Here is a 17045-nt window from a genome sequence, read left to right as displayed (position 1 = left end):
TTATTATTATTATTATTATTATTATTATTATTATTATTATTATTATTATTAATTCATTTTTATGAGGGAGTGCCCCTGAGTGTGGGGGCCTAAACATCGCCTGCTGAACCTCCAGTTGTTACGCCACTGTTATATTTGTTGACTAACGTGTTGAGAAATCAATGTCCATCTTTAGATTATGTGATAATTTTAGACGTTTGTTGGAAATTCGGATCAGGACACTACCGTGACAAACACATTCTCTGATCCTGTCTACGCGCAGTTTGTCCGTATTCATCCAACTGACTGGTATAACTGGATAAGTTTAAGATTTGAAGTTCTTGGATGCTCAACAGGTAAATTAAAATAATATATCAGGTAGATTTTAATCTAAAGATTACTGTACCATGATGATGTTGATTTTATTGTCCATGATATTGAGAATGATGGTGATCATAATGTTAAATGGTGATGATGGTGGTCATTAATACGGTAAATGATGTTGATAATAAATATAAACACGAATGAATTATTTAAAATGGCTAACATGTCCATTTAGGTATATAGTAATTAATTCCTCAAACATTCAGCAACAATCCAAGAAATTGAATTGAACTGAATTGTTATTTTAAAATTTCAAATTATTTGTAATATAATATAGATTCAGATTAATTACCGGAAAGCATGAGATCATGTGAAGAATTATATAGTTTGAAAACAATTCTAGATAGAAAGTGTGTAATTTCTATAATCTTATTTAATTCGTTTTAATTTTTGTTTAAATTGATACTGTACAAGTATTTGAACTAGAAGAACATATTACAAAACATGTAAAATGTTTAGGAACAAAGGAACAAGCATTTCTACGGTAATGTCACCAAATGTGTCAAATTATTCAATATTTTTATCTCAGAGTTCTGTATCGATCCACTTGGTATTGAAGATGGAACTATTTCCATGGAGCAACTGTCCGCATCCAGTGATTTTGGGGCTTCGCATGGGGCACATCGTGGACGACTGAACACTGAAGAAATTGGTTCTCAGCAAGGAGCATGGTCGTCAAGAACTAATGACCAATACCAGTGGATCCAGGTTGACCTAGGTAAGCTGCATGAGGTACGCGGAATAATTACACAAGGCCGCAACGGATACATCTTTTATCAATGGGTAACATCTTATGAGATACTTTACAGTGTCGATGGTAACTTTTTTCAACCTATCAGGAATTCAGATGGTCAAGAAACTGTAAGTGTCATTATGATTTTATTTACAATATACTTAATTATATTCATTAAATTGTTTTTATTTAAATTATTTTTTATTGACATTAATTACATGTAAGGTTGTATTCGAATACTGTGCTTAGAACACAATGTTGACCTGACGATTATGTGATATTTATAGAATTTTGTTGGAAATTCGGATCGAGACACTAACGTGACAAACATATTTCCTGAACCTGTGTTTGCCCAATTCGTCCGTATTCATCCAACTGGCTGGCATATTTGGATTAGTTTAAGATTTGAGGTTCTTGGATGCTCAGCAGGTACATTGAAACAATATAACAATTAGATTTTAATTAAAAATTAGTAGTACCGTGACGGTGGCGATTTTATAGTCCATAATATTGGTTGATACTGCTAAGCAGGTGAATTAAACAATATACATGAAGTATTGTAATAAAAATTGAGTACGTTAATATAGTGGTGATAGTGATTATGATAATGATGATATTGATAACTATGTTGTCAAATTTTGATCATAAATTACAATAAATGGGGTTGAAAATTTTGATTATGATTACGAAAAAAACATTAAACTTCTAAAGTAATATTTGAATATTAATGTAGGCTTATCTGCCCTAAAAGTTTATTTTAGTATAGTTTATTTTATTTACTGTACCACTTTTAAGTTAATTACTTAATTTTTTTGTGTAGGCTTGGTTGGAAACTCAACTTATTACAAGTCTTATCATCGTAATCAACAATGTTCAATAACGACCGAAAACACAACAACAAGCTGCATTAGATGTGCTGTGGTGTGTATGAGGGCGCTAGAATGCAAGTATTTTAGATACGATGGAGAATGCCACATTTATACATGCAGTAATAATGGATATTTTGTTGCCTTTCAGTATGGTTGAAATGGGCCTTCCCATTATGTCTCGGCTTTGGATAGTGTTCCTAACAGTCTGAACTTGTGTGCGTTTATGAGACATGCGCATAATTTTAACCTGTCCTGATAGGCCAATCGCAAAGTTTAATCACTATGGAAATTTATAACAATTTAGATCGTGCGTGCTTCGTGTTTCGTTGTAACAACTATCATTCTTTAGAACCGATTATCCTTAATAATGGAACATTTCTGTGTAGTAATATAATTACAAATTCGTTCATTATTTTTTTATTGAAGCCAATGAAGAAAATTTTCAATTTACTGAATAATTGTTTTGCTTATCTGTAGCATTCTTAACGCTTAATGTAGGACATTTTCCGAGTGTCCAAGTGTCCATTGGATAGTTGATAAGGTCCCAAAAAACGACAATGTAACACGTGCGTTTCAGAGAGAGCATGTTTGTTTGTGAGGCACGCTCGTATTCCTGTCCCCAAATGGTCAGTTGTTAAATTTGAAAGATACTACGGAAAGTTGTGGAAACTTTAATGGATTAATTATCTTAAGTGCACTTGTTTTTAAAATTTTAGAGCATATAAATATTTCCAATTTTGTAATAAACAGCAACGGTAGTTCTTATACAATATTCTGTCACTCATAGCGACAAGGACAACTTTTTAAATATTATACAATTCTTTAGTTTGTTCTATTTTAGAATTTAATTGTTGTCTAGGCGTCTCGTCTCATAATGTAGGATTAACAAAATCATTGAATTAGTGTCAAGAAAGAGCAACAGAGGTATTTCCTGGCTTAAAGGAGACATGACTCAGGTGTTTAGAATTATGAATGGTATTGACATTACGTTTTTGCCAGAAAAATTTCGAGTAATTCTCGAGATACCAGGGAACAATTTAATATAGGCCAAATGTAGGTCTAAATAATCATGTTCAAATGTTTTATTTAGGTAGTTAATACCGGAAAAGTCTGCCATTCGAAATAGTTCGGCTACTAGGTTTACTGCATTTAAATATTTGCTCAATTATCACTGGCAGAGTCCTAATTGTAAATTGTTATTTCGCACCTACAAACAGTTTTAATTATATGGTTGTATATACTAAGTAATTTGCAAAATCAGTTTTAAGTAATTTCATATGGATCTGAATCGGTGATCGGTGAATTCTCCAGAGACTCATCTCGTCAATTAGGGTTTAGTTTTATACTATCACTGGACACCACAGAATCTGTCTTGCTTGTAATTTGTTACAATAATTAAACAAAACACATTTACTGTGAAATTTAGCATTTTTAATGAAAACAACTTAAAATTTGTTACCCTAATTATGTTGAAAACGGAAGTTAATTTTTCACAAAGTTGATCATGAATTTTCATAACTTTACCAACTCCTATTTAAAGTTTGTTGAAATAGTAGCACAGATATTTATATGCATTTATATGAACTGAGCCGAATATGTAAAAATGACAGTTCACAATACTGTTCATTAAAATTAAATTTAAAAGGGTTTAGCTAATACTTATTTTAAAAGATAGTCGCATGTGTTGCTTTTGTAATGTAACAACCCTTCGATCAGTATTTTGTAAATTTGATTTAGTGTAAAAGTAAAAAAATTGGCATAAACAGAAATTAAAAATGACCTTAATGGTAAGACTCCGTATAGGATAGCGTTACGATATATATTTTATTGTTTATGCAGTCGTCTTGGAGATGAATCGCAACGAATATAATTTCCTTAATCAAATAATCATAATGTGGAATTATACATTTAATCGAGTCTACCAGTAACACTCGAACGTGATTTTTACAGCACAACCAATTAAAGTCATTGTTAAAATATTACAATGCTGCAGTTTCATGCGTTTCAATTTTTATCTAATCGTTGTGTGCTCAGTTACAATAACAAAAATCGATGCTGTTAAAAAAATAAAAGCATGACTTTCCCTATGTTCATGCTTGACTGCTCTACTTGGTAACACTAACTCAAATAAATATGTTATATTGCAATTCTTTGCAGATACGAAGTGCCTTGTTCCATGTTAGTCCACTTGATTGAGTGTTGTTGCTGATAATTAGCGCATGAGCAGGTGGATATAAAACGCAGTTCAAGCAACAATTCGACGACAACCAATAAACAGTCGTTGATGTGAAAACTAAACGTTGATGATGAAAAAAGTGAATCGTTGATGATGAAAAAAGTGAATTTTCTATGATAAAAAGTAAACCATCGAGGATAAAAAAAACAATGAATCGTCGATGATAGGAGTGTATCGTCGATGATGAAATAAGTGAATTTCGATAAGGAAACAAGATATCGTACATAAATTATTGTTATTGAAGTTGTTTGGTCAAGTGGAAGGGAAATACGTATTAAATTCATTTTCATAAAAATAAAAAACAGGAGAGGATACCATATTTAGGAGTACCAGTATCAATGAATAGCCCTATCCTATTGTGATTTGCTAGTGATAAAATCTTTAAACAAAAGAATCTCTTGTGAGCTTTCTTGTAAGCTTCGGTTTTTAAGAAGTATGTAATCAGTGTGAATTGGATTTTAAAATCAATTAATAATTAACTATCATCAATTATAGTAAATTATATTTATATATAAACAGGAATACATCTTATGTCAAACTTATACCCCATCTGAATGTCTTGAAAGTAGGATAATTTGTGCCTGAATCCCTGCTGAGTTAGTTCACATACAGTTTTATATAAAACATAGACCTATTATCAAATGAGATGTTATGTACGTTTATGTGTGCATTTATTATAACCTATATCACGCAATTTGCATTTTGCATGGGGTTGCGCTATGGACTGCGGTCCTACTTCACGAAGGTCGGAGCTTTGGTTCACAGAGCCGTTTGCTAAACCACAGGTAGTTATACGCCACTCACTACACCATTATCAATTCTATTTTAAAACAGCGTCACCAGCGTCTCACAACATTTTAGTGAAGGACGTCCAGCTGCCTAACCTGAGCAAATTTCGTTTTTCCAGACACATATCTTCTGTTGAGAAATAAAAAAAAATAAATAAATTTAAAAAAAAATTGCAGGTTTATGCGCCCTCTATTTCCTTTATTTTTTAAAATTTGTTTTGGCAATATACAAACATGTTGTTTACCAGTCACAGCAATAAACTCTCGCAATTACTTCGAGTGAAATTCCTAGACCTCTGGAAGTCCCCCAGTTGTAGTTGCCATGTTTCTTTGATATTTAGAATTAAAATTTAGCAAAAATAGTGTGTAAATGAAAAATATGTTGGAAATTGTTTACTTTTAAATTATGTAATAGTTATAGAAGTTTATTGGTAATTTTGGTGAAGCCACTACCGTGACAAACATGTTCTCTGAGCCTGTGTACGCGAATGTCGAACGTATTCATTCAATTGACTGGTACGAACACATAAGTTTAGGATTTGAGGTTCTAGGATGCTCAGGAGGTAAATTAAAATGATATACCAATTCCATTTTAAATAAATAATTGTGTACTCTGATAATGGTGATTTTATATGCTATAACATTGCTGGCAATGTGTGTGTATGTATTTGTACGCGGAATGTGCATGTATGCGTGAGTATACATATGTATACTCACGCATACATTCACATCCGTGATTCGGAAAAACGCATTATATCAGTTTTTGAGAATTTTGAAGTTTTTGGCTTTAGTGGCATCCTATGGATGTAATCTATCATGTGAATTGATCATATACTCCAAAAATGTTTATAAATATGAAATTAATATGAGAATTACTTATTATATCCATCCACCAAAGCAAAAAAAAAAAAAAAAAAAAAAAAAAATCCGGAAGAGTGCATTATATCAACCAAGCATTGAAAAGCGAGCAATCAACCAATCACAGAAGAGAACGATGCATATTTAATTAGTTCCCCAGCTGGTGGAAGGGCATAATAAGGCCATAATACCAAGTTTGTTTTTGATCAGAGTACAATTAATAAAAAAAGAATGCATTGTTGAAAGATAACCATGACCAAATTGTGACCATAATATAAATTTTAGTCTGTAATATTAATAATTATTATTATAACTAAGACTATTCAACAAACAAAATAAAATACATACATATCAAACTTAAAAATGATTTACTTAGACTTTTCAATTAAGTCAATGCTTCGAATTTGGATATAATATCTATGCTAAATTTACATTAAAAATGTTTAGCTATATTTAAATGAGTACACTGATCCTTATAATTTAAGGAAACAGAAATTTATAAATGGGCCTGAAGAAGTGTGTTTAGAAGTTGGGTATATATTTTTTGTTTATTAAATTCAAAGGCGGGTATTCTTCATAGTGAATTTAAATAAACTGATTATTTATGTTGTAAAAAACAACATAAACCTTTGTGTAGTGGTTAACGATAGTATTTAATTTAAATTTTACATGTACCATATCATATTTTTGGGGAAATACAACATTTATTAAATCAGATCAGACACATTTTGTAAATATTTTATGAGAGTGAATGCGATAATGTTGCTAAATAATATAAACAAAACGCCTTAAGAAACTTTCTATTTTTTAAAAGTTATTTAAACATAATGGAATTTAAACCTCTAAAGTCCTGGTGACAATTCATTTTAATTTGTTATTTTTCATTTTCGTCTTCGTGCATTGGAGACATAAAAGCTTGGATGTTAAAAAATAAACTTAAACTTAATGAAGATAAAACGGAATTTTTTAGCCATTTTCACCAAATAATCTACAGAAGTTGGGCAGTATCGTTTTTAATATTGAGTCAACTGAAATATCACCGTCCACATCTATAAAAAATCTTGGTGTTTATCTTGATTGTAATATGTCAATGTTAAATCACATTGAAAATATTTGTAAATCTGTACGATTTCAATTGAAAAATGTATCACGGATTAGAAAGTACATTACTAAAGACGCATGTTTTCATGCAGTGAGAAGTCCCAAGATATGTTTTTTAGTTTCTTTTCTCGTTAATGCTTCAAATTGCGTCCTCAAATACAATGACGTTGACCTAATTCTCATTATAAGTCGATCGTAACGTCATCACTGTAACTTGCAATGTTATTCGCCTATCCCCAGCCTCCATCATTTGTTCGTCACCGCGAAGATTGCTAAACGATGTGCGGTCTACAGAATTGCAAAATATGCGACTGCATTTTGTAGGCACATAATGAAACATTAAAATAGTACTACCATGTGATAGGGGGCGTCATATTAAAATTGGTATAGTATACTTGAAACTGTCTTCTGAAATACGCCCCTAGTTTGTGAAATACATTTTGAAAAGAGACAAAACGCTCCAATGAAACCCCGCGAATCGGACCTCTTGAAGTTCAGGCAGACGATACTCGTACATTCTGCATATTCCTAACACAGCATTGTCGTAACTATGGATGAAACAATGTCCGAAGTTGATGATAATCGTTTTAAACTGTTTGCAGAAGAAGATCTCAAGGCTTTCCTAGACTCGATGAATTAAAAAAAAAAAAATACCAAGGACACCGAGAAATTCGGAATGAGAGTGTTTGAGGCGTTTTTAACGTCTCAATGTACAACCCTTCAAAATGTAGGCCTGCGAGGTCAAGGCTCAAGCGAATCGTCGACGTTAGCTGACGACGCGAGCGAGAAAGGTGAGGAAAAACTTGACACAGTGAGTAGCCTAGGTGGTCTAGTCTATTGCCAGATTTTATCCGTCGACCCGAACCATAAAAGGATACTTTTATTCAAAGAACTCAATGACAGTGATTAAGTTTTCATTAGCAAGATATGCCATCAAAATTGAAAATGTTGACATAACGCACAGCTTAATTCATACGCACAACTACTTTATAATATCACTATAGCAACTGATGGCCATTGGAGTAAGATTAAATTTCTAATAAATACCTAACGTGATTGACTTATCTTCAGACTGAATTTGGTATAAGTAAGTTCAATTTGAATTGTTGTATGTTTTTCTATGTATGACTGTATTCCATAGATAATTCATAACATATTGTATTATGTGTATTTATGGAATATATTATATATAATTACATATTGTTAATATTTCACACTACCCTGCATATCGTGTAAATAAACCTACACTATAGTCGTTGTTATTCCTTGTATTCGTGTTTCTTGCACTTTATTAATTCATGGAGATACGCAACTTAATTAATTTTGAACAATATCATTTCTGCAGTACACCTACGTTTGTCTAATCCCTATGATTTAAAATAGTCCCAACGAATTGTAAATTTGTTGTTGTTTTATTTTTTTATTTTATTTATTTTTTCTTGAGCCATACCGGTAAATACAATGTGATGCGCTGTACAAAAATTGCCAACAAGGTTAAAAGTAATCCTTATAAACCAAAGAATTTGGATTAATATAGGTAAAACAGTTCTTAGGTGCAATACAAAAAATGTGAGTAGAGAAAATAAATAGCAATACAGAAAACAAACCTGTAATTATAAACAAAAATAACGATTTGCTAAAGGTTTTATGAACCAGCATCTTAAAAATCATTTAGAGAATAGGGATGACCGAAATCAAAATTAGTATTAGTCAGAATTAGCAAAATAAGTTTAACTTATTATTAATAATTAGCAGAATCATTTTAACTAGCTGATATTTATATATATCCAATCTAAATCCTATCTACGTGGATGTATTTTGCTAGTTCTGACCAAAAAAAAAATATATATATATAGTTTTTAGCTCCATCTATTGTTGATAATTAAATTAACCGAAGTCGTTATACGTCTTTTAATGTATCTCTACATGCCGTTCATCGTATTGGTAACTTTGGGATAATTTTATTGTTCAATCCCAATTATAATAAAATGAAATTTGTAATTATAATAAGTCTGATAATAAGAAGCAATCCAAGTGATAGACCAATCGGGAAGGTATTCCTCAATGGACCAATGTAAGGCTTGTTCTATTTATTAATGTTTACCTTAATATAACCAGCTGAATATAACGCGTGTATTTTTATCGTGGATTGTGAAATCTCAGACGGGTAGAATTTGTTTAATCACAAGATGGCAAACAACACCAACATCAATTCTGCAGTGGATATATGTTTGTATTCACACAATGGCTTAGCTGTTTTAATAATAATAACAATTTTCATTATAGTTGGAAATTATTTAGTTATACACGTTGTACTGACAAATCATTTATTACAGACAACCACCAATGCACTTGTGGCAAGCTTGGCGTCAGTAGACCTTCTAACAGCAATAAATGGTGTTTTGATGATGGTGCCATTGACAATGGAAGGAATCTGGATCCAAACTTATTATACTACTTATACTCAAGAGTGTCAAACTACTCTATGCACTATAACACAACATACACTCGCTATGTTGTGGAGCTTGTCACTATGGCATCATGTGCTATTAGCGTTTGAAAGATATCTAGCTGTGTTTCACCCGTACTTTCATCTCGAAAATATTGACTTTAGTCTTTTAAAGAAGATTGTTATCATCATCTGGGTCTTGTGTGTAACTTTTACAATATTACATGCAAGCTATTACAGAGAACTATGGTTTGTTTGTTGTCAGATATTTATGTTGGTAGGCTTTCTGACAATTGTTTGCTTTCTGCATATTAGAATATTCAGGAAAACTAGGAAAACCTTGAGGCAAATAGCAGCTATGCAGATAACACTTCAAGACGCAGTGACACCCAGAAAGAACTACAGAGCTTTTAAAATGACGTTAATGATTTTGTGTGGCTTCTTCTGTTGCACAATTCCTATTCTTGTAGTTTATGCATTAGCAGTATTTCAACAATTAACATGTGTCTGTGTGTTAAGCTCATTTGCAATTTTTTACTTTAATTCAGCTTTGAATCCGATTATATACGCCGTTTTTAGTCGAACATTCCGGGAAGCATATATATAAAGGCTGTAGCTAGCGGTGCCCCTGCCTTACCGCTTGGCCACTCGACTCGCTAAAATTGTCGATGCCACAATTATGATCAAATGACTGTACCTACGCACATGCTATGTATATGTTGTTGAATTGCCTTGGTTTATTAAATTGTTAGTTTAGTAAACTGGTTCTTTCAATAATACTGACCTTAAAATCGAATGTAAAAAGATCTTAACTGGACAGACTAGATAAAATACCTTGGAGTATACGTTTTTGGCATTTCTGGCCAATAATTTGGACTCAATTTTGAAAGCAAATTATACAAAATAGATAACTACAAAATTTTGATAATCATGTGTCTTACTTTACTGATTTTGTCGTACCACTTTTCCAATCTCCAAATGACCTCCACAGAATTTATCAACAGAGTACAATATATGTTTCTTGCCTTTCTCTTTGATGGAAAAACGTAAGTTAAAAAAGAGAAATAATGTATACAGGTAGACAAAGGAGGTTTGAAGATGCCACATATTATACTAAGCTATGTTCTCTCAAAATTTACTATAAGCGTTACCTTGTTAAAAGTGCTGGAAAGCAGAAATCTTCTTCAACTCTGAATTAAAATCTAACAGTGGAAGAATATCTTCTCATGCAATTTTTTTTTTCTAAAATGTCATGTATTCTAACCCAATTATAAGGATTCTATAAAGATGTACGGTATTATCAACCTGGAGTGAATATCACTTTTCACTGATGCAAATGAGATATGCAGTCAAGTATCATGGAATAATTGTTGTTTTGTCAATAGATCTTTCAAAATTCAAAGTCACTTGTGGAATGTAATTATTCGCACAATAAAAGATATAACTAATAGTGAGTGGACATTCCTTCCACAAAATGAGTTAGAATCAAAGTATCAACAAAAATTGTAACAACGTGTATCATTCCCTTGTGGAATATATTGGTACTTACATATTTTGAAATAGAACAAAATGGTCCGATATGTATTTTAGCAATCTGCCTGTGGATCATAAAATTTAAGTTTTCCAGTTTAAATGTATGCATAAAATCGTTTCCGCCACTGGTAAAGTCTTAACTATGTTCTTTTTGTAATAAGGAAATGGATCACCTTTTGCATGTTTGTTCGATGTTTAATAAGTTTTCCTTTATGTGAAACTGTTAGAGATTTTATCTTAAATGAAACTAATATAGTAAGTAATTTAGACACAGAAAATATTTGCTTTGGAGACCCTGCTTTACTGCAAATCGCTAACTCTTTTATATTGTTCACTAAATATTACATCTATTATCTGCAAATTACAACATGTAATACGTTATTTCAAGGACCTGACACTTTTTGAAAAAATATAAAGACACGCTGCTGCTGCTGCTACGACTACTGCTGCTGCTGGCGCCTCCACCGCCGCTGCTGCTGCTGCGCCACCACCCCCACTTACATTCCCTGTGTAACCCCTCTAACCTAGTACAGCAATATACAGTAGGCCTAGCCTAGTTGGGCATGAGAGAAATGTTTCTCATGAAGTAGTTAGATGCATGTAAGACTATGTATCGGTACTTCTGACATTCAAAATTACCGTAAACATTTTCCCGACGTCTTTAAGTAAATTCGAGGTATTGATTGGTGGCTTGACCCTAAACTAAACTATCTATCTTAATGCATTGCGGAAGAATAGCCATTGACCCGATCCAAATCAACAGGGGTGGCGCCAGGATTTGCCTGACATACACATCTAGATGTGTATAAGAGACAGGTCCCGGACGAGTTATCAGATTTTACCTACGAGTGGTCAGAATTCCTCGACGAGGGCAAATTGAGTGTGGTCGAGACGTGTCTCTTAAAAGGCTTTAAAAGTGATCCAGGCGGCTAAACCCTTGAAAATTTAGGGATTTCAAAGGCTTATTTACACGATTTTAGAGTCTACTAATATGTAAAAACTAAATAATTTTTTCTCCCCTGCGAGAGATAGAGGATAGGCCCTGTGAGAGATAGAGGATAGACCCTGCGAGAGATAGAGGGTAGGCCCTATCTATGCTAAATAAACCTGACCCTAGGCCCGAAGGGCTTTAGACCTATCTCTCATCGACATCATGGACTAAGCTAAGACTCGCCTATGCTAGGCATATAGGGCTAGCCGGTATTAGTTAGGCCTAGCTTATATCACGGCTTGTGCCCAGGTGTATTTTTATTTCTACCTGATCGATTTCTAAAGCATGTCATTTATTGCTGATGTTTTTAGCCAAAAATCCACAGTAATATCCAGTGGGTACTCCGAAGCGGTACCGGAACATACTACTCACTCATTTTGTTGACGTGAAGCACTGCGCGGTGACGTCTTGAAGCTGCGAAACATAGACTGGTTCATTTAAGGCCTACCGCGATAATTTTAGACCTAAGCGCTGAGGTACAGAATAGATACCATTAATTGTATTTACGTGACGTAAGCAACATGTTAAACATGGTGAAACAGTTACTGATTTCAGTGGTTTTTGACGGTTTTTTTTTTTCGTTGTTATCTAATATCCAAGCTTGAAACTTGAACATAGAAATTGGTGTATTTAAAAAATGCTTACCCATAAAAAAACCATCATTTTATAGTGAAAAAAATGATAAAAACACTTCTAGTCACTGGAAGTGTTTAATTATCTTTATTATAATTATCCAGTTAAAAAATCAGGGAACATATTTTTTTAACTAATTAAATTCTATGCTCAAGTTATTGATTTGTATGTTACTGTAAAATGGGCAAGTTAATTCGATTTTTTTAAATGATTTTGGTCATCCTTGAAGCATTGTTTACAGTGTCTTCTTTGGAGTCAAGTATTTATGTCTCATCTCATTGCTCATCACCCCTATCCTTAAACATTTGCGTGTCTTTTTAATAAGGAGGTGCGAAGTATTTGTTAAATGTCAAGATGAGAAAGGATTTTCAACACCACTCGTGCCACGTCATGGATTTCTACGTAAATGGTTATATTAGTTTTCTAAGTAAATAGGTTCTATTAAACACATACCATCATACTTATAAAAACTGATTGTATCTTCGTATAAATGCGCTTCGAAAGTCCATCCTAGAAATAATCTTTTTTTATTTTATTTTTTTTTTATTTTTTTTTATTTATTTATTTTTTTTTTATTTATTTTTTTTTTCTAATTGAAATTAGTATGGAAATAAAAGTTAATTGCATTCCTTAAAATCAATAAGAAACAACTTTAGGCTCTAGGCGCTAGAGCCTAATGGGACTACGCCTCTGGACTCTCATCGGGGCTCTAGGCAGCACCCTGGCCCCAACCAAGGCTTGCATATTTTGCATTTCGCTCCCCCTCCCACTCTTAACCACAGATCATCGACGCCCTTGCAGACGACATGAAATGAGCATTTTCAAGTAAAACGGAAAACAATGCTGATCCTGAATGCATTTTTGAACATTTAGGACATAACATTCCCAGGAGGAGGATGGGAGAGTTCTAATAAATCATACTTATAAAAAAAAAACACCAAGAAAAAAAATTCCAATACATTCAAAAAAAAAAAAAAAAAAAAAAGAAAATGGGCTCATTGAATATATTTCCCTGATAAGTGCAATTCCAAAAGAATGGAAGATTGGAAGATAATCCTTTCAAAAGGGTTAAATGATGATGTACCACAAGATAAAAATATAAGGAATTCACTGGTTAAAAATGTAAACAAAGTTGGTGTTTACTATAATCATTTTATTTCTGAAATTGGTACAACCCCAACCATGCAAATGAAATGTGAAATAGAGTTTAACACTAAAGTAATTAACTGGGACGAGATGGTACAATCAAGTTAAAGGTATGAAATACATTACAGACATTGCCCAGTTTAACGTTAAGCTTTTACATCGCATCCTACCTTGTAATACAAGAGTAGTTACAAGTGTTTTATGTGACAATTGTTATAAAGAAATAGAAAATGAAAAGATTTAACGCAATTATTACTAAATGCGACTTTCCCAGTGTGGAATCAATAAACTGGTTTAATATTTTTGTTGGAACTAAAAACAAATTGTGAATGAACTTATGTCTCTACTTACATTCTTTATTTATAAAATTGGCTTACAAAGGAAAAAAGATAAAAAAAGAGAACTAAATGCAAATATTATTTGGAAATCTTTCAGTTTAGAAGTTAAAAACCAAATTGAAAATGAGTACGCATGTAATAGCACTAAAGCCAGTATGAAATGGTCGAATGTAAAAGACAAAGTTATCGAGTCATTGGTTTAAAGATGATGTTGTTTTTGTAGTAATTAAGGTTGTAAAGTTTTGAGAACGTTATGAAAACAACTTCTCAACATTATTATTAATATTATTATTATTATTAATAATATTATTATTACTACTATACAAGACTGATATGGTAAACTATCTATACGGGTGTGTATGTATGTATGCGTGTATGTGTATATATATATATATATATATATATATATATAATATGTATGCATGTGTATATATAAACATATATATATATATATGTGTATATATAAACATGCGTGTATACGTTTATGTATATTATAAGCTTATTAATTTGAAGTTTATTTTATCGAGTTTTATAAAAAATTATCGCCCTTTTTAATTTCCTGTATACACTGTTTAATATTATTTTTACATGATCAACTTTATTTTCCTGAATACATCAAATTACATTCATTTCTGCATTTTTTGTACTCGCTCCATATATAAACAAAATTAAATGCAACTAAGGCAGCTTGATTTAAGATAATTATAAACCGAACTTGATTAATAAATGTTTGCTGTTTTGTATATATAAGAGATTAGAATATCAATCAATCAATGTATATATAAGGCGCATAATACATCAGGGGTTTTCTTCGCCAATAAAAAAGAAATGAAAAGTAAAGTATAATACTAATAATAATAATTCTGGATTTATATATTTAAGTAAGCACGCGAATCGTGTGCAAGACTAAATGCCATTAGGGAAGTCAGTGTGCCGTTCTTCCGCAATTTAAATGCCAGTCAACCAACCACCGCACGGAAACATAATTCACGGGATCCCCGTGCCAAACCATTCCCTTACAACACCTACAAAAAGACCCGCTCAGGAAAAAGAAATTATTAAATAAAATGGCGGATAAACTATGAGTAAGCTGAGTCAAAGAGATGTGATTTCAGTTGTTTTTCAAATGAGCAAGAGATGGCGATTCATATACAGTAGTTAATTATGTGCGTAACAAAATGTAATAACATGTTATAGAGCGAAATATTGTATTGGTAGGCCCTACAATACAATATTCCGAAATTGATATCTCTACAAAGAAAATTAAATGCAAATAAGTTTGCTTGAAATAAGATTAGTATTAGGGACTTGATTAATTTATATATGCTGTTTTGGTAGTAAAATATATTAAAGCATTTGAAGATATTATTAATATTACACACATACAAAACTGGGGCAGAGTTTTATGTTTCAGTTTTTGTGATATTTTTTATTGCTAAATAGGCCTATAAGTTGTAGAGCTCCTTGATTAAAGTTAATATAAAGCGAAATATTCCATTAGTACAATACAATATTCCGATATTTTTATAATATTAATTAAGTGTAAATAAGTTGTATTGCTTGAATTAGGATAGTTATAAAGTCACTTGAATAATTAATATAGCTGTTTTTGTAGTAAAATAAATTAAAACATATTAAGTTATTATTATCATTACACATGGGTGGACTTTTTTGTTTAAGTCTCTGTGATAATTTGTATGGCTAGGGTACATGAGTTGTAGAAAACCCTGATGAAATTCATTATATATTCGGCATTTAATAGAAATTTGTATTGCTTCATTTTACGTATTTTTTATTGATTGATTTTTCATAGTACTTAGATTGTTTCTTTATAAAAATAATCTTTAAAGTACATCATTTTGATCTCTTTTGTATAATAATAATTATAATAATAATAATAATAATAATAATAATAATAATAATAATAATAATAATAATAATAATAATAATAATAATAATCAAATATTCAGTAACAAAGTCGCTGAGATTTGCTAAAGATCAACAGTTTTATTGGTATAATTAGCATCATTTTGTTGATAGTCAAATTTACTACTATGTTGTTCTTAATTTTTTTTCCTAGAGGGTAGGTTCAATTTCATCAGAAAAGTACTTATTAATGGCATCCACTATAACTTGATCGGTGTTATACGTATTATCGCCCTTTTTAATTTCCTGTATACACTGTTTGCGTTTGGTATTAGGAATAAAATTTCTAATAGTCCTCCAGATTAGTTTTATTATCATTTTTACATGATCAACATTATTTTCACGAATACATTAAATTACATTCATTTCTGTATTGTTTGTACTCGCTCCATATATAAACAAAATGAAATGCGGCTAAGGCGGCTTGAACTAAGATGAGTACCGAACTTGATTAATAAATGTATGCTGTTGTGTTAATAAGAGATTAATAGAGCAGTTTCTATGCGCCGATAAAAAAGACCAATGAAAGAAAAGCAAGCACTTGAAGTGGGTGCGAGACTGGGTGCCATTAGGGCAGAGTCGGCGTGACGTTCTTCCGAACTTCGAGGGAAAGCCGACCGACCCAGCGGAAACATAATTCACAGGATTACCGTGCCAACTCATTCCCTGACAATACCTGCAAAAATAGCCACTCAAGCAAAAAACAGTAATTAAATTAAGTTGCCGATAAATTATGAGTAAGCTGAGTCAAAGGGATGTGATTTTAGTTGTTTTATTAAAAAAGAGTAAGAGATGTCGATTCATATAGTAATTTATGTGAATAGCAAAATTTAATAACATGTCATAGTGGAATATTGTAGTTATAGGCCCTACAATACAATATTCCGATATTGCTTTTTCTATAAACAAATTTAAATGTAAATAAGTTTGCTTGAAATAAGATTGGTATTGGGAATCTGATTAATTATTATATGCTGTTTTGTAGTAAAATAGATTAAAGCATCCGAAGCTCTTATTAATATTATTCACATACAAAACTGGGGCAGAACTTTATGTTTCAGTTTTTGTAATATTTTTTGTG

At 31.8% G+C, this 17045-nt stretch overlaps 1 protein-coding gene across 1 annotated transcript in view; it reads left to right on the top strand.

Annotated features, from left to right (window-relative positions):
* Nucleotides 1–3893, top strand: part of LOC117108789 (EGF-like repeat and discoidin I-like domain-containing protein 3) — a 9195-nt gene extending 5302 nt beyond the window's left edge. The window contains exons 2-5 of the mRNA XM_033250938.1: nucleotides 194–335; nucleotides 893–1224; nucleotides 1384–1525; nucleotides 1917–3893. Coding sequence (XP_033106829.1) covers nucleotides 194–335; nucleotides 893–1224; nucleotides 1384–1525; nucleotides 1917–2122 — 822 coding nt within the window. The 3' untranslated portion in view covers nucleotides 2123–3893. The remainder of the gene's footprint in view (nucleotides 1–193; nucleotides 336–892; nucleotides 1225–1383; nucleotides 1526–1916) is intronic.
* Nucleotides 3894–17045: the final 13152 nt, after the last annotated feature.

The sequence above is a fragment of the Anneissia japonica genome, unplaced genomic scaffold (genome assembly GCF_011630105.1).
Source record: "Anneissia japonica isolate Jap-2015-1 unplaced genomic scaffold, ASM1163010v1 scaffold10184_len302889_cov135, whole genome shotgun sequence".
NCBI classification, from domain to species: Eukaryota; Metazoa; Echinodermata; class Crinoidea; order Comatulida; family Comatulidae; genus Anneissia; species Anneissia japonica.
Note: the sequence above shows the minus strand (reverse complement) of the source record. Positions and strands in the feature narration are given on the sequence as shown.